Below are 18663 nucleotides of genomic sequence, written 5' to 3'. Positions count from 1 at the left end.
TTTTGTCCATCTCTTGAACAAAAGTTCTTTGCAATTTTGCACTGAAAATTGTTTGTTTGGAATGTATTAATGATTCTCTGACAGAGTATGACTAAATGTGGTCAGTCGATATCCATCCTTGCTGTGAAAGACAAACTTCTTTGGTGGATGCTGATTTTGTATCTAATCCTGACAACCTCACCTATCACCAGTCTGCTGATTGAGGAATCCTCTTTCACCAATGACTTGGTGGTATGAAATTCTCGATTTGTTTACATTTTCTAAATACAATAAAGCTGGTCAGTAAAAACACTGAAGCTAATATCCTTTGTACTTGTGTCTGTTAATAGAAAGATTACAGATTAAAGATTTTGTTCCGTGTTAGAAAACATTCAAACCTTTCTGCGAATGAGGTTGGTGTATTATGAGTAGCTTTGTGATATTTAAAAAAGTATTTCTTAGTAGGTAAGAGGACTTTGAATTCCATTTTCAAGTTATTTATATCCATAACCTACTATAGCAGATAGACTTTGGACATTTCCTTTCAGGGCTCTGGCAGAATCAGGTGCTTTTGATGTAACCGAAGAAAACATAATTAAAAATGTATAAAGCGTAGGCTACTTTACCTCGACTGGCAACATGAGACCTTGCCTTGACCGTGAAGCTCGCAGCATGGCAATGCACCTTGGACATGATTTAAACAGAATTCATCTTTAACTCTTTTCAAATGGGATGGTATTATTTTGAGTGTGGATTTGATGTTTTCTGTCCGAGTTGAGGCCATACCATTGCTGAGTCCTTTTCATTGGAGAAGCATAATTTTTGTTGTTTGTGCTTGAGAAGTTGTGCTATGAACTTGTACAATGGTGCACCTTATTCCTCTGATTATCTGGGCCAGCAACTGTAAGTGGATTCATGGTGTCTCTTATTAGCTGATTATGCCGCTGCTCAACATTTCAGTCCAACATGCACTGACAGAGATCAGTGTATAAAAGGCAGCGGGTAAATGAGAACAATGGATAATAACCAAAAGAAGAACCTAACTTTTCTAACCATTGGACTGATATTTATGCTGAGCGGCATGGAGTACGGTAAGTTTATAATAACAGTTTTGTAAACAGGAGTGGAGAAAAATATCTGCTTGGCATTTTGGCTGTAAGCGCTCATCACAGACATCATGACATCTAATTTAATTTGACATACTTTGCTGTGGGCACATGTCTTCCTCTTCTTCTCTCTACCCATCTTCCCTTATTCCGCTGTGGTACTCTCAGCTGTCATTCTGCCTACAATATGGAGGTATCTGCAAATTTTAGAAGCTCCACCTTACTTCCTGGGTCTGGGTCTGTCTGCCTTCAGTCTGAGTGGGCTGCTAACAGGTCCACTTTTTGGGTTATGGTCAGATCGAAGCAAAACTACAAAATCCATCATCCTATTCTCCAATCTTTTTGAGATTGCTGGTAAGTAGTCAAACCACCAGACAAATCACATGATAGTTTAAATTTGACTTTTAACTCTCACTCATTTTTTCTCACTGCATTCTATAGAGATTTATGTGTAGACAACATCATGTGTGAGACAGTAAGCTTGAAATGATCATAGCATCCAGGCAGCCTTTGAAATTTCCACAAAAGCAAATACAAGCTAAGAGCTAATATCAACATTCTAAAATGGTAACATTGACAGAGCCAACACGCTGAAATATACTAGATGTCATATTTATCACAAGATGTGTTTTGTTGGTGGCAAAATATAGTGGCTAACTGTTCAGCTGAGGCTGAAGCATTTTTAGATACAACTTTAAAGTTTATCCAACTGGTTCACAAAAATGACTTTATTTTTTGATTCATCCTCAGGTAACTTCATGTATTTCATTGGCTATTCAAAGTGGCTGTTATTGTGCAGTCGGCTTGTAGCAGGTGACATACACACACACACGCACACACACACACGCACACACACACAAAGTTGTTTTTCTTTGTGGTGATTCACCATTGGCATGATGCAACCCCCTGCCCTTTACTCTAACCCTAACCATCACAGCTAAATGCCTAAAGCCTAACATTTGCCCTAAATCTAATCATAATCTAATTCTAAACCTAACCATAAAATCAAATTTTGACCATCAAAAATCCTTAAAAAGATGACAAAGATACATTTTTTTTTACCTTACGAAGCACACAGGTTTACATAAAAGTTAGATATTAGTCAACATCAAATGTATCCATGGACTGTTAACTGACTGAAGTTAGAATTATTATTACTCCTAAATTGTACCAAAGAATTTAGAATATCATTAGAAATTCCTAATCAATTTATCTTGTACAAAAAACTTTTTTTTTTTTCCAATGGTAGATCTTAATCCTTAATCCAACGGTTTTAAACTGAATTTATGTTTGGATTCCGTGCTGGACAATTTAAAAGTCCATCATTTCTTTTAAACCAATATCAGTTAAGTTCTATCGTTTTCTGTTCTAAATTCAATTCATGGTTTCCACACTCACTTATGGACCTTATGGATCATCCAAGTTCCTTTGCGGTCAAGCTCATACAGCCCAAATATTTTTAGCCAAGCTGTAGCTTCTTTTCGTCGTTCATAAACAAACTAGAACTTTGGTAACATCTGTGCAGTGAGCATTTAAAATATTTCAATACAAAGTTTTGTAAATGAGGGAATGACCTCTTGGCCTATACATACAAAGCCCTATTTGGTTCAGTGTGTGGCAAAAAGAAAATGTTGAAATCATATCTGCATTGCCCCAAGTCAACCTGAAGTTCCTCAGGTATTTAGTGATTTTTCCCAAAAATCTAACAACCTTTAAAGATGTTTTTTTCTTTCCTCTTAGTGCCACATCTATTAAAAATCTCAACAATTTTTTAACTTTAAAAAAATACTTGTTAACTTTATGAACTTCTCAAACAAGACCTTTACTTGTGAACTCTTACATGTTGTGAAGGTGCGACTGATGGATGCTGTTTTCCTCTCAGGCATTGGTGCAGGAGCCGGCTCCGCCATCTTTGGTTTCCTCACTCGGAGCACTTTGCCAGAGGAGCGTGCTGGTATCATTGCAGCCATCATGGCCTGTCGACAAGCTGGTCTTCTTGTCGGTCAGTTTCTCCTCTTCCTCTTTCCACAGAGAGAGGTGTCATTCTCACCTCTCTACAACCCTCTGTGAAATATCGTAAACCACGAAGGATTTTGAGATGTTTTCGTTGATGTTTCCTTTTAGCTGCAAGGAGGAAAAGACTTTAAATAAAATCACTAAGGTGTAGGCAACAGTCTTCACATATAGTCCATTTATCTGGTCTTTAAAGCACTTCCTCCTGTCTCTCCAGGGCCAGCATTCAACTTGTTCCTGCGGCTGTGTGATTTCAAACTGGGGCCCTTTGTTGTGAACAAATATACGTCTCCTGGGGTAACAGCATCCAGAAAAATCAGTATTCTGAGGTCTTCTGAAAGACTCGTGCATACAGAAAGAACCTTTTGCTCTACATTCTGATCTCACATGAATTGTTCTTTTTTCTTTGCTCTTTAAATAAGCTTTTTTTTTAAAAAAAAACCTGTAGAGATGCTCAAGGCTGTACCAAACTGTATCTGTCAAATTCCACAATACCTTAATTAAACACCTGTAGCGTTGGTGCCGCTTAGAGTAAATGTGGCAAACCTCCTCTGCGCCTGCTTTCATTTTTCACATAATTTGAGACTGAATGTCTCTCTTGATTACTCTTAAATGAAAGAAAAACAAGTTTATAGGATTCTATTTTATGAAAAACACATTTTTTTAGTTTATTTTAGAAAATATTTGAAGATATTTGTGTCTGTTTTTCTCCATGCTCTTAGATCTTCATGTGCCTGTTGTGGGTGTTGCTCCAGTTTGTCGTACTGACGATGTATTGGGACATACCACCCATCAGTTCAGAAGGGGGAGCCATATTGATGGAGACAAAACAGCAGGAGGAAGAGGAGGTGCCATTGATGGGGTCAGATGAGGAGCTGGTGCACACCTACAGAGCTGTCAACTCTGACCAACTGGAGCCTTCCACCTCATCTGAGATTCAGCCTGTCCACGGAGCCTTGAACCCTTTCAAAAACTTCAGCGCCAGCACAGGTGAATTCGCTGATCTTACTGGCCGTCCTGAGCAACGACCGTCAGCTTTACTTTTGCCCATTTGTGGGGTTCATGTAGGAAGAAGTGTCACAGTCAATACACATGTTTGGTATCTGCTCTATTGATTTTCTTGCAGACACACACACTCACATTCTCTGAGGAATTTTGTGCAGCATGTCAGATCAGATTCCCAGCGTATTGATTGGACGCTGTGTGTGTGTGTGTGCGTGTGCGTGTCAGGTTTATACCAGTGTGTATGTAAATACACATACATGTGATGTCAGGTGTCCTATTAGATTAGCATCGTAGTAAGTTTACATATAATACAAGTACTGATAGTGTGCCATCACTGATTATATTCTTCTGTGCTTTGTTAGACCATCTGTGTGTGCATGTTTGTGTGAGTGTGTGTACTCAATTATTAATACGAGGATCAGTCGGAAAATTCTTTTTCTCAGGGTAAAGACTAGAATAAGATCATGTTTTATACTGAAATCATGTTTCAGTATAAAGAGGCAGGTTGGAATTTGGGCAGAGGTTAGGGTTCAGCCCTTGTTTATGATGATTAGAGAAAGCTATCTCAATGAATTTCCCTGTCATGTCTATTAATCTGGGTTGTTGAACTGAGGAGACAAAGGTGATGCACTGGCAGAGGCGTGTCGTTCACAGCTTTCCATTCCGCTATTGTTTTTTATAAATTTATGTCTTACTGAACAGCTTAACAGACTATAATGTTTCTGTTGAAGCTAAGGTCTGAATTATGGTCAGCTTTTTTCTAAAGAAAATTTTCCAATTTGTTTGCAATCCTCCTAAAAATTGTGCTATCTCCCTTTAGTGGCAAGAGGGGTATAATGTTAGTGAATGTCCTTACAAATGTAGTCATAGAAACATCAACATGTCTGTGGCTCTGCAATGTGCCATGTCTGAAAAAGGATTGCTGTATCCAATTGTGTTTGAGCGTGTGCACGTGTCAAACCCTCGTATCGATTCTCTCACTCTTTGAAGATGAGGCAAAGGGATGGCTTGCAGACCTCCTTGTTTATTGACCTGCTTGCGGCGGTTGACTTGTGGATGAAATGGAGACACAATTGGTAATGTGGCCAGCATTCGTCATATCGATTCCTTTTTGTCCTGCCATGCTAGAAACTCTGCAGCAATGGAGGATGTCTGCTCTGGCTCATACAGCAGGTGTGTCTGTTAGCTGTTACAGTGTGTCCGGCACTAGCTGTCCTGAATTATTGATTCCCCAGGACTTTTTGTGTATCTACGAAGAACCTTTGAAAATCTGGTAGATCGTTTTGTCAAGTTTTATTTCTGGTAGGGGTCACTGAGCCAATCACAAGATTGATTTTTGCTTTTGGAACTTTTAACACCTCTCTCATAGATTTTCAGTTGCATTTGGCTTGATGTGGATCAGTGGATCAATAGTCATTTAACAGATCCCAAATATATTATTTTTTATTTCAGCAAACATGTCTGCATTTATATTTAGTGCATAACTATCACTTTTCCCTCATTTAATCATGGTTAAAAGCTGCAGTGGGTGATGTACCCCCAAAGCAAGACAAAGCTAGATTTTGAAACCACACAACTGCACAGAAACTCCATCCCCTGCAACATGGACACACCCATCACCCCAGTCAGCTGGGAGAGCATCAAGTTAGCTTTGAGCTAACACAAGAAACCATGGTAAATACAGTCATTGGCTGACAAACAATGTGGCTACGGTAGCTGTATAGTAATGTAAACAACAAATTCCCCACAAAACAAACCAAAGCATTTTCATTTTCACGCTTGTGTATGTCAACACATCTGACAATAAGTGCAATTAGTAGATTTAAATTGTAAATGTAAAGAAAAATATAAATTCTTCCAATATTTATCATGTTCAGCTGTCATTGGTACTGAAATAAATAAGCTGGATAGCAACTCTGTCACATGCATTTATAATGATTTGTGTTTCTTTTAACAAAATTATTGCAGACAGGAAACATACATGGCAGACAAACCTTATTATTGGTTGTGTTTTGGTTGCCTTAAAGCATGTACATATTCCCCAGAAGTGATGCACTGATCAAACTTGTCTCACCCCTCTGATTAAATAAACCTGCATCTCTTTTTGTATGGGTAACTGGGCTTGTACAACCTGAATTCCCAAAAATGTATTCACTAAAGAGCATCCATCCAACCATCCATTTTCCATACTCGCTTAATCTAACTCAGGTTGCTTTCAAGGGGGGCTGCAGTCTATCCGAGTTGTCATTGGGCGAAAAAGGCAGGGTACACCCTGGACAGGTCGCCAGTCCATCACAGGGCCACACAGACACAAATGGGACAAACAAACATGCGCACTCACACTCTTTCCTAGGGTCAATTTTAGAGTCACTAATTAACCTGACATGCATGCTTTTTGGGCGGTGGGAGTAAGCTGGAGTATCCAGAGAAGACTCACACATGCATGGGGAAAAAATGCAAACTCAAGCTAGCCCCACAGACTTGGCCATGTTCATTTATGTGTAACATCCCTTCTTTTTTTAACAACAGGCCATCAATATTTGAGGACATCAGTGGCTGGACCTTTGGGAGAGGAATGTTGTCCCATTCTTGTCTTATATCGAATTCTAACTGCTCAACAGTCCTGGGTCTTCTTTGTTGAATTATTTTGTTTCATGAAGCACCAAAGTTTTTCTGTTAGTGAGAGGTCTGAACTGACACCCAGAGTCTCCTATTACGCTGCCATTCTGTTGTAACAGATATGCTGTGTAGTTTAGTGCTATCTGCTGAATTATGCAAGCCTTCTCTGTAAAAGACATAATCTGGAAGGGACCATATGTTGCTCTAAAACCAGTTTATACCTTTCAGCATTGATGATGCTTTTCCAGGTGTGCAAGTTGCCAGTTCCATAGGCACTAATGCACCCACATACCATCAAAGATACATTCTTTTGAACTTAGGATGTGACTTGGTCCATGATTTTCAAAAAAATTCTAAATTTTGATTTGTCTAACCCCAGAACAATTTTGTCTCAGCCCATTTTAAATAGTGACATTTGTGGATAATTTTCACATATAGCTTCTTCTTTGCATGATTTCTGGAAGTGTTCCTGTACCCATTGGGCAATTTCCATGACACAATCATGTCTGAGGGGCCAAATATCATTGCTATCCAATATTAATGTTGGCCATTTCCTTTGAAAATGGGATTCTCTGAATTGTTTTTTACATTATCTACTGTAGATTAAGGTATATATTTAAAGTCTTCACAAGTCTACATTGAGGGACATTTTTCAAACAACGCGCTTCAATTCCAACATGGCTTTTTTTTTTTCAAATGATTGCTGAAACTCTGCGTATCTTTACTTCTAAGAGACTTCTTTTCTAAGGTGCTCTTTTTTTATGCCCAGTCAAGTTACTGACCGGTTGCAAATTAATCTAATTAGTTCCAATATTTTCCTCCAGCTGTTTTTTTTGTACCACTAACCTCTCCAGCCTTTTGATGATCACATCTCAACTTTTCTGAGACGTGTTGCCACCATGGAATTCAAAGAGAGCTAACAGATTTAATGAAATGGTGAAATGTCTCACTTTCAACTTTTGATATGTTTTCTATGTTCCACAGAGATTAAAGATATGGTTTATGAGATTTTCAAATCATTTAATTATTTTTTATTTACAAATGTAAACAGCAATCCAGCTGTGCTATAATTTGGATTGTAGTTAAAAATAAGTCTTAATTTGAATTCAATTTAAATTTTCTTAAGTCAACTCATTTCCTTGACCTCATTGGAAAATGTCGCAAAGAGAGATATGCAGGGGAATTCTTAAAGATTCTGAACAACTGCAAAAAGAAGATGACAGCTTTCACACTAGTCTTTAGCATGGGTCTGCTATGGTGAACCCACAACTGCGTCATCACTGAAGTACAAAAAGTGCAGCAAATACTTCATTTTGTCTGTTCCAACCCTGTTGTTGCAGTTGTTTCTAGATTCCATTTGAAATAAATTGGCGGAAAAGGAGTTTGTATGCAGGGCCTGTGGAAAAAAGAAAACATTACAAAGTTTTCCTGGCTTTAACTCCATGTGAGCAATTACTATCAGTGATTGAACACCATCTTTGAGATTTCTACTTTTTCTAATATAGATTTTATAGAGATCGCACTAGACTAAAGCAGATAATCTTGGCCTGCGCTGTATTGATTTAAAAAAAAAATCTTCCTATTATCTTTATGGAGTACAATATTAAATCACTGCAAGGGCCCTTAAACCCATATCAACCTGTATTTTTGACATGAACAACTGCTGCCTTGAGAATATGCACATGTATTAATGCAGCAACAAATGTTTAAATCATGTAAATGATAGTGCACACACTGAACAGAAACAACTGAACCAAAGTGGATTGCATCCTGCAATAACAAGCTGCTCCAGCAGCCATCTGGCGTGGACATCCAAAATTAGCAGCAAGCCCAGCTCGTTTCCCTCCTCTCAAAGTCCACCAGGGAGTTTTGGTTCCAGAAAAAGCTGATTTCCAAACTTGGAATTTATTAAAATCTATTCTTCTCTCGTGTTATCATAAGTTGTAAATGTAGAACATTCAGAAATCCCACCTATATGTAGCAAAAGGAACTTGGACTAGAGGTTCAACATAACCAACCAAGTGGGATTTTGTCATGCCTGCCTCGTTCACTCTCGCTCCAACATAGTCCAAGTTTTCTTTTTCTCAGCCCAACTTGCCAATCGATTCTTTTATGTACCATTTGAACTTGTTTTTTTGATTTTCTTCCAGACTTTGCAGAACATCTCTCTGTCTTTCTCTGTGCAGAGTTCCTGAGAGAAGAGGTGGTTGTTGTCCTCACGGCTCAGTTCATCACTCTGTTCAATCAGACAGCGCTGGAGGTGAGAGCAGCTACCGTTGAGATCCATCACCCCTGAGTTTCGAAACATTTCTCTCAGTGCCACACAATTATACTCAGGGATGAATCCACATTGAATCAGTCTGAGGCTTGCCTGGAAAGAGTTTCACTTTGAGAGAATAAACCAAAGTGTTGCTTCAAGTGAAACTGATGCAACGTCTGAACATGAAAACTGAAAGGCCCTTCTTTTTTCTGATAAAATTGTGCTGAATGAAAAGTCATATCTGCTTACCTGGTTTATATAATTGCTTTTGAGTGCTCATTTCAACTCACACACAGAATTTCTTCCACCTCTGACTCAACTGCTTTGTCTAACCGACTGTCTTTTTAAATAAAAAAAAAACAAAAAAAAACAGACCATGGTGACTCCTCTGACGCAACGCTACTTCAGCTTTGGCGAGCTGGGCAACAGTCTGATGTACAGCCTGTGTGGGGTGGAGGTCATCCTGGGCTTTTTCTTTGTGCGCTGGCTGAGCAAGAAGGTGGCGGACCGTGTGGTGCTGGCCGTGGGACTGGTCATCTGCTGCACCGCCTGTATCTGGTGCCTCATTTTCCTCTGCAACCCTCGAGGTGCTAACCTGCCCATGAAAACACACAAACACTTCCAGACACACCAATTCAAACAAAGACTGGAAACTGCCTCAGTTTCAGAGCCAACATTCTCTCTGTGTGATTGGGGTTGGTGTGGGGCACAGCAGAACCATATTGGGTTACACAGTGGATGAAGTGAATGAGCTTTGTAAATGATAACATTCAGGCTATGTTAGGCCAGCAGGAAATCACATAGGCAGGCTAGATCCTATATGTCCATGTTGGCCTGTGTCTGTTGCAGCTCATTTATCGCTCTGATAAAAAGTGACAGGTGCTGGAGCCGCGTAGTGCCTTTGTACATATAAAAGGATTACAGCAATTTAATTACAAAAAAATGCTGTTGTAGAGTGCTTTTGTTTCCTAATTTGTTACAGTTACATTTAAACAAGCAAAGAAAAACCTATGCAAGACAGATGCCTGATGTCAGATGACTTCCATTCTTGGGCCACTGACAAAGATGTTTAATCGGTGAAATTGCTTTTTCATCATACGATTATAGACTTTCAGCTCCCACGGGAACATCCAACTATTTGAGTGGGCACACATTCACACAAACATGTGCACGATGCAAAGCAGCAGAGAACAAAAATGGAGCTGCTGCCAGCTTGGCAGTGGTTTCACTTTCAGACAGAGCTATCTGTGGTGGTGCCAGCCTGTTTGTGGAGGAAAGTTAAAAACCGATGGATGAGGGGGGGCTAAAGCATTATCTGACACTCAAATCATCACCACTTATGAGTAATTTAAGCTATGAAATATTCACATTAATTTCTAAGAGATCTTCCAAATAGATGAATGTAGATATTGGACAGTTGAAGTTAGATTACAGTAACTTTTACTTTGATTAAGTAAATAGTCCACTACATGATTGTGAAAAATTGTTCGTCATTTATTTCTTGTAATCTTTTAAAGTGGTCTTGAGCAATAGTTCTCCGAGATTTCTGAAGGTCTTTAAGAGTTTTACATTTATAGGACATTGACTGCTTATACCTGACCATTTTCAGAGGAATGTATTTTTGTTTGTCAAGCCATTCAATACTGACCTATGAATCATTCAAGCATTAAAAAAGGACCTAGGAAAGGGATGCACCAGTGTTGTGTCCACGCATAACAAACAACTTAGCAAAGAACCTCCCATTTCTTTATTTGTTAAAAAGCCAAAACAGCATTTCTACAACAGCAAGGTGATTTCCAAAGTGCTCTCTCACATCTCAGCATAATGTGCAGTGTGTCACAAGTGAAGGATAAAAGAGGTGTCACACCTAAAAAGCTATCTATAGCAGATGGATAGTATCTAAAAGGGAGTCATTAAGAAATAGGAAAATATTCCAGCAAAGACCTGACACAAGACCTGAGAGATGCATCTGGACCGTCAGTTGATTCTGTTCACTGAAGCCTCATCAGAAATGGTCTCCATGGAAGGGTGGCTGTCAAGAAGCCATTCTTAAGGAAGGGAAACAGGGAGAAAAGGCTGAGCTGTGCCAAATGACACAAGAAGTGGGCTGAAAATCAGTGACAGCAGGTCTTATGGAGGGATGAATCCTCTTCAGAGCCCGGATCTCAACATTATTGAAGCAGTGTGGGATCGTCTTTACAGAGAACAGAACAAAAGGCAGAAAACATCCAAAGAAGAGCTTTGGGATGTCCTTCAAGAAGCCTGGAGAACTATTCCTGAAGACTACTTAAAGAAAAGAAAGGTTGTTTAAGAGGGTTTAGGCTGAGGAATAATACCCAATATTGACTCTTGAGCTGTCGGAACATTACAAGCTCTGTTTTTGCCCAAAATACTGCTGTGCCATTTATAATTGCTGTTTTAAAAAATTGGTGCTCTTTTCATTACATTAACTATTTTCCAGACAGTATCAAGACTTTTGCAAAGTACTTTAGTTTTGGGTAAAGTTTTGTTAAAGAAATCTCCCATCCCTGCCAGGTGGTTATGGTTGGGAGCTGTCGGCCTTCATCATTGGAGTGTTTCTGCAGCTGCTGGGGCTTCCCTTTGTGGCCGTGTCTCAGGTGTCTCTCTTCTCCAAAGTTACTTCTGAGAAAACACAAGGTTGGCTCATTTTATGTTTGTACGGTTCAACACAATAGACAAAAAACAGTTTGCTGTTCAAGAATATGCCATGCTTAAGAAAATTTATAACACTGTTTCATAAAGACATATTTTAATGTTTGTGAATAAAAGAACTGAGCTTTTAATTATTTTGTGATCCTTCACCCGAAGGGTTTAGCCAAGGAGTCAGACGCTCAGTTGGGGGCCTGGCCACCATCCTGGGTCCTTTGTGGGCTGGAGGATTGACTAATCATTTGTACGTAATGATGGGCATGATGCTGGCTCTCCTTGTAATGATCACAGTAAGTAGTGCAAGGCACCCAACTGCCAACATGTTATCACCCCCTATACATCTCATACAGACATGTGCTTAGAACCCCTTCTGTCCAGTATACTTAAACTGGGGTCCATTAAAATCTGATCCATCTACATGGTAATCCTGGGAATGAGGCTAGTTGCTATTTTAGTTGAGATTAACATTGTTAAATTTTTAAAAAAAAAGTTAAAAATTAAAAAAAAAAAATTAATTTGGTTTTCATGAAATTTGTAGGGTAGAAATAGTTTACACATAGATTCAGTACCACAGGCTTGCTCAGGGCTCTCCCACAATTCAGCATCAGCTCTGCTGAAATTTGAAAAAGTAAGTTCCTGGAGCTTTGGAATGTGATGGCATAGGCTGCTGGCCAAGCATCTGTATGTGCTGAAAGTAAGAGTTTGTTGTCATAATGTTAAATTAACTGGCTATATATGAAAAATGAAAGTAACAGGTTGATATTTTGGGAAATTGTTTTTTTGGCAGCAAATTAGCTTGACTTGGCATAAAGCAACACAGTCTCACAAAAAAATTTGAAACCGTATTGTTTGTCCACGTGTGGGCAGTTCTTCAGTGTAGGATAAAATTGTGTTATATGACGGGAACTGTGACCAATGAGTTTAAACTCTGTTGTTCGTGCCAATGTAAAGTTTTCTAACCACAATCATGAATTTATCTAACATCCAAGTCTAACCATGTATGTTAATACTAACCATAACCATGAACTTCCAACTCGAGGGATGTATAAAAGTAAGTTATCTGTGGAAAGGACTACTTTGATGTTCCAGGGTATAACAGCTGTGAGAATCTAATGACAGAAAAGCAAAAAAAATTTCACTGACATAGAATGACATGAAAATAAGATTAATTCATATCTAATTACCTTATAACTCGCGTTTTGTATCTGATAGTTTGGCGAGTCCCCTTCCATGTTGTTAGGCATTGTTTCGCCACCATGCTACTACAGTAGCTCAGAAGGGGGAAACCAAACTCTGGGTCTCGAAAGGATGACATGCACTTTTTTCACATATTTGCTTTAAGGAAAAAAAAAGCCACTGTTGTTTTTACTGCACACTTTTATGCACTAAAAATCCTTACATCTACACATTGGACCTTTTAACTTTTTTTCCATCAATGTAGAAAACTTTAAGTGTTATGGTGAATGTGCTGATCGTTATCACTTTTTCTGCATGGAAAATGAAGCAACCCAGCAAAAGTGAAGGCAGTAGCCATCGGGTGTTCATGCAGTGAAATCCTCAACTCAGCATGTCTTTAATAGCCCGTTCTTATTACTTGGCGCTTGCTATTCTCTAAAGCCACATCACTCTGTACATTTTTGCAGGTTATGACGGTGCTGTCCTACGAGCGGCTGGCAGAGCCCAGGGTGGTGCAGTGTGCCCACAGTTCTGACAGCGCAGGATAGAGCCACGGCCTGAATGACGAGCAGCAGAGGCTGAAGAAGGGCCGAGGGAATGCCCTTCACTTCAGAGAGAATCAATCCCAGTTTACTGCGGAGGAAAGTGTATGAGCGTGGCATAAAAAATGTTCAAAGCACCTCATAGGTGAAACACCACGTGTTTTTGAAGCTTTGCAGTCTCTCTGCTATCAGTTTGTATTAGAATCCACCACATATTCATATTATTATCAAACTATTAATTATATTTTACACAAGGGGGCACCATTGCTCTCATGTTGAATATTCAGAGGTGTAATTGAAGATGAAAGCTATTATTTTTAAACTAAACTATTTATATTCCCAGGTGTTGATAGAAAAATAGGAGTGACCCGTGTTCCAATACTCTTTTCCTTAATCTTTCTTCCTCTCGGGAAAAAAAAGGCCTTCTGAAAAGGAAACAGTTGACACAATGAGTGCAGCTGTGGAGTTGGCAACATCTTTAGCAGCTCCATGTTAGAGTAGCTGACAGACGTAGACGGTCAAACAGAGTGAAGCTTTACAGTTTTGTTTGTATTTTTTTCTGAGAGTGGAGAAAAACTAGACACTCATATTAAATCCCTGGATGTAATCAAACCAGCTTGTTGTCATCTGAGTCTGCTCCTATTCATCTTGTACAAATGACACCCTCATGAAGTAAAACCACCTTTAAAGAGTACTCGTTAACTTTCCATCTGTATCTTTTTACTTTGGGGATGATTTAAATTTTAATTGCATGTATTCATTATTCAAAACTTGACAAGGTGTGAGTAGTGTGTAGTCAGCTGTTCTTGCCTGTATTCTCCTCTAGGATGTGCTGTATGCTACATATCTGTGAATGAGAGAGGGGTGCTATAAGCAACATCAAGGCACTGTCTATTCCCTTTGTAGCAATGAGCATGGGTTTGGCCAGTCTCTGTGTTTTTGCATAATTGCAGATAAGGCTCAGTAACCTTTCTGGTTTTCAGAGCTCAGCATGCGATGTTTGCCTTTCCAGAAGCTTTTTTTTTCTCTTTTTTTTTTGCCTGAAATGGAAATTCTAATCTCTGGGACTCAAGGACATAATATATATAAGTACTTTCATGCCCTGATCAGCGTATTCACGTACTTGACATTTTAAAGAAGATAACAGGGTGCATAGATTCAGGTCAAGCCTGACTCTATTCTCTTTAAACTATAGCTCGATTTTACAGGATTATTCCTGCGGTCTTATGTTTTACTATTACTGAAATGTAGTCTTACAGAAAACCTGGATTTAAATCTGCGTGATTTATTCTTCATTTTAATATTTATGCCTTGCAAGCATCCAAGAAAAAGTCCTGGGGAAAAAAAGCATATGAAAATACTGCAAATGAAAAGTTGCATTCGTCCTCATTACCTCAAACTCAGGGGTTTTATGCTGCAGCTTCACTTACTTTGCTATGACCAGGAGCTTAATGTGGCTAGGTAGTTAACAAGCCTTGAAAAGACATTACATAAAAAGAAATCCAATATACTATAAGATTCTCTGGATAAGTGCTATGATATGTATTCTAAAAATGAAAGCCCACGGAGATGGCACATAACCCCCCCCCCCCCAAAAAAAAATCATAAATAGAGAAGTCAGAGGCCCTGCTGTTTTACGTTAAATATATCACAGGAAGGCAGAGTTATGAAATTTTAAACATACACTGAAAATCATTTGATGCAGGGGCAAACAATTATTTCCATAAGCCATGGATGAATGTTTGTCGCTATGGAGATGAGATTTTGTGAAGGGGGAAGGAGGATGCCAAAGATGAATAACATTATGTAAGTGGAGAGTGGATCCAGTGGTTATTCTGGTGGAGCAGGTTGTGGAACAGAGGGATGTGCAGCAGAGCTTTAGTTGGAGGCATCTGCATGTCGTACTACTAATGTAAACGGCTCAGACTGCTGTTTATACGCCTTTTTCACTTGTAGATGTGACCAGTACTCAGTTTTTAGTGCTTCTTTGTATTACAACTCCTGAAAATTTAAACATCGAGGTCACTAGAGTGTGTTATCGCACGCCCTGATCTCGACTCCTGTAAGGAACAAAGCTTTTGTCACTCCACTTTCCTATTTTTGTCAGAAGGAGGGACAAAAATGATTCAGCAATGATTCAGAGCAACATGTGGCAGCTTGGGTAGAAAAAGTCAAATTACAGAATGACTAAAGACCTTTTAGACCAACAAAACTTGCTTGACTTAAAACTGACTTAAAGCGATACAATGTAACTTCTCAAAAAGCCCACTCTGGAGCTCCCCCTACAGGCTTGCAGGTAATGTACGGTTACACTGTCGTAAATACAACACCCTTTCACTTTCACTTTTCACGTTTGTTGACGAACCGGCGAGGAGTTAGAAGGTGCAAGCTATGTCGACCAAGAAGGTAAGAGTAATCAAATGTACCTGGGAGCGTGAGAGGGGTCTATTTGTTTTTGCGGTAGGTGTGCCAGAAAGCAAGTCAAAGTACTTCCGCTCAGCCACCGGGCCGCCACCGGGCCGCTCCAGCAAAGTTACATAGCGCAGTTTTTCCAACTCAGACCCCCGAAGGGCATAGGAGACAGGCCAATCGTAATATTAAAACTCATTCTAGCCACACAAATTTTTTTAAGCTGTTATTTTAAGGTAGAAATGTTACACAGTATTGCTTTAAAGGATAAGACCGGTTTTTTGACATTGGGCCCTTGATTTCACATTATAACATGATGTTCTACTCACCCCTGCTTGTTGTTGGTCATTTGGAGCTGTTCCGAAGATATTCGCGAGGCGTCTGGCGGCTCTCTTGAGATATTCGGCCATGAAACGGTTTCCTATGGGCAAGCTTATACAGGCACAAACTATGCTGTTTATAATTTATTAATTACTCTACACTAGCACTGATAACGTGGAGGTGCGTCGCTTACTTAAAAAAATCCGGGTTACTAATTTTGAATTTTAGCCGAATGAATAAATAGGCAGCAGGTCTGTGGGCTGTCTGTGGCAGTAGCACGACGATGACGTCAGTAACACCCACTTTACGACAAAAAAATCAAAATTACAATAACCCGGATTTTTTTAAGTAAGCGACGCACCTCCACGTTATCAGTTCTAGTGTAGAGTAATTAATAAATTATAAACAGCATAGTTTGTGCCTGTATAAGCTTGCCCATAGGAAACCGTTTCATGGCCGAATATCTCAAGAGAGCAGCCAGACGCCTCTCGAATATCTTCGGAACAGCTCCAAATGTTCAACAACAAGCAGGGGTGAGTAGAACATCATGTTATAATGTGAAATCAAGGGCCCAATGTAAAAAAACCGGTCTTATCCTTTAAAGGCTTGAACCTCTTTAAGAGCTAAATCAAAAATATAAACACATCATTTTATTTTTAGTACATTTATCTTTCGTAGCCTTAAGCAGCATTGGGGCTACATTATTATACTCAGTGATTTTTTTTCTAATGATAAAAAAAATTAACATTTAGCTCATTGCCTCTATAAGATAGAAAAAAATCGTGTTAATTATGGACACATTAAATAATGTATAATCCGATCTGGTGAGGAAGAACTAGACCCATTAAGATCTTTTCTGTTTGAGCCTGGATATCAAAACCACATGATAATTTTTTTGCTTTTGTATGATCATATATTTTCTATAATAAAAGTAATCCTCTATGACCAAATAATACTTCATTTTGAATCTAACACAATCTTGCAGAAGTTCATGAAACTGTCACATACCTTTTTCTTTTAATTCATCGCTTGGAATGTACTTGTTGACAGAAAAGTAACAACGACAATGCTTATTAAATTCAACAGGAGAAGAAACCCGCATTTGGATGCCCTGCTTGACACCAAACTTTTTACACTTTTTTTTACTGTCAAACTTAACTTTTGTTTTCAGTCACTCTGTACTTCTGAATTCTGACGTAGTTTGGATCGCTTTAGCAATGTAAGGGAGGCTTAGGCATTGTTAAAGTTAAAGTTAAAATGGTACACAATGACTCTTATTATGTTCAGTATAAGCACTCTATTTACAGCACACAGTGCTGTTTCTCTACAGTCACACACCATTGAGCATATCAGGGGCAGCATGGGGTACAGTGTCTTTCCTAGGGACAAAAAAAGCTGGAGGAGCTGGGTAATGGACAGCTGACCTTCTGGGTGGAGGACTTCCACTCAAACCACTGAACCACACACACTGCGAAGGCTATATTTAACCATTTTGAAGAGACTTGCTTAGACATTAAGAACTACTTTCTTAGGGAAAACATCATAACTTGTATTTAAACAGATAACATGCAACATAAAAAAATTATTTTATGCTTTCACGGATGATGAGTCCTGTCCCCTCTGCAAAACACACAGAACATGCTGGACCAGCATATGTGCAACAGGTACGTTTTTATTATACGTCCAAAGTGTAGTCGTGTTGCTATCCATAGTTGTTCTTGTGAGATGGAACGTATTTCCTAGCTGTTGTTTTAAATTAGGCAGCATTGTGAAATTTTGGAAATTGTTAGCTCTGAATAGTGAGATGTGTAAGCATGTCGTGTTTTTTTTTCTCTAATTTTTGTGTGTATAGTTTCATTTGTCATGTGCTTTAAAACCCTATTCGCATACGAGAGGGAAAACACTGTGCAGTCTCTGACTAGCAACCTATTTCATAAAGGCACATAGATTCGCACCTTTCACCATCTTTTTGTTCCTCGTCATAAACATTTGAGGTAGAATGAACAGTTGCAAGACGTGGAGAATGGATGCCATCACTAACCAACATGTATTTAGATGTGGAACATTTGTAACATGTTAGGCTTTGTGTAACATGCTTACAAATTGAAACTTGTGCTGCACTTGTGTATAGAGTAAAGAAAACATATTAATTGAACATGTTTTTTAACCTTTAGGCCAATTATAATATTGTTTTTTTTTTTTATCTCATTCTCAGGTAGGCAGCTGTCTCTAATTTTTCACAAATGAATTGGTGCACGATGCCTGTGACTGAAGGATTCCACTAGTTTTGAGCAAGTTCATACAGTGTAGAACTTCAGGATTTGCAGAATGTAAACAGTGAACTTGAAGACAAAGGAGTTTAAAGTAACACTAGAACTTTGGCTTTATTTGTATTTTTTTCTACCCCCCCCACAGTTGTGTTATGTAACACCACTGTCATAAAAACAAATCTCTGTATGAGCCCTGCAAATGTACAACTAGACACGGTTGAATTTGTTATCATGTTATGGAAGCCACAAAGAGGCCATAACAGTGAATAAAAACGGTGTGGTGCGGGGCTGGA

At 38.9% G+C, this 18663-nt stretch overlaps 1 protein-coding gene across 1 annotated transcript; it reads left to right on the top strand.

The window, feature by feature from the left end:
* The first annotated feature begins 679 nt into the window (after positions 1–679).
* On the top strand, positions 680–13754 carry mfsd8l2 (major facilitator superfamily domain containing 8-like 2). The gene is made up of 11 exons (XM_075482401.1): positions 680–1070; positions 1254–1439; positions 1836–1898; positions 2968–3087; positions 3316–3395; positions 3821–4088; positions 8909–8982; positions 9356–9569; positions 11518–11640; positions 11812–11942; positions 13296–13754. Exons 1-11 carry the CDS (start codon positions 986–988, stop codon positions 13374–13376), a joined length of 1425 nt encoding a protein of 474 aa, XP_075338516.1. The 5' UTR covers positions 680–985; the 3' UTR covers positions 13377–13754.
* Positions 13755–18663: the final 4909 nt, after the last annotated feature.

The sequence above is a fragment of the Odontesthes bonariensis genome, chromosome 14 (assembly GCF_027942865.1).
Source record: "Odontesthes bonariensis isolate fOdoBon6 chromosome 14, fOdoBon6.hap1, whole genome shotgun sequence".
NCBI lineage: Eukaryota > Metazoa > Chordata > Actinopteri > Atheriniformes > Atherinopsidae > Odontesthes > Odontesthes bonariensis.
This window is presented reverse-complemented; position numbering and strand designations above follow the sequence as displayed.

Excerpts from the sequence above, each read along its gene's own strand:
- mfsd8l2 (XM_075482401.1), top strand. The coding sequence starts at position 986 with ATGAGAACAATGGATAATAACCAAAAGAAGAACCTAACTTTTCTAACC. Across the intron at positions 3,396-3,820 it reads ACAAATATACGTCTCCTGGG|ATCTTCATGTGCCTGTTGTG; the intron begins GTAACAGCATCC and ends CCATGCTCTTAG. Across the intron at positions 8,983-9,355 it reads TCAATCAGACAGCGCTGGAG|ACCATGGTGACTCCTCTGAC; the intron begins GTGAGAGCAGCT and ends AAAAAAAAACAG.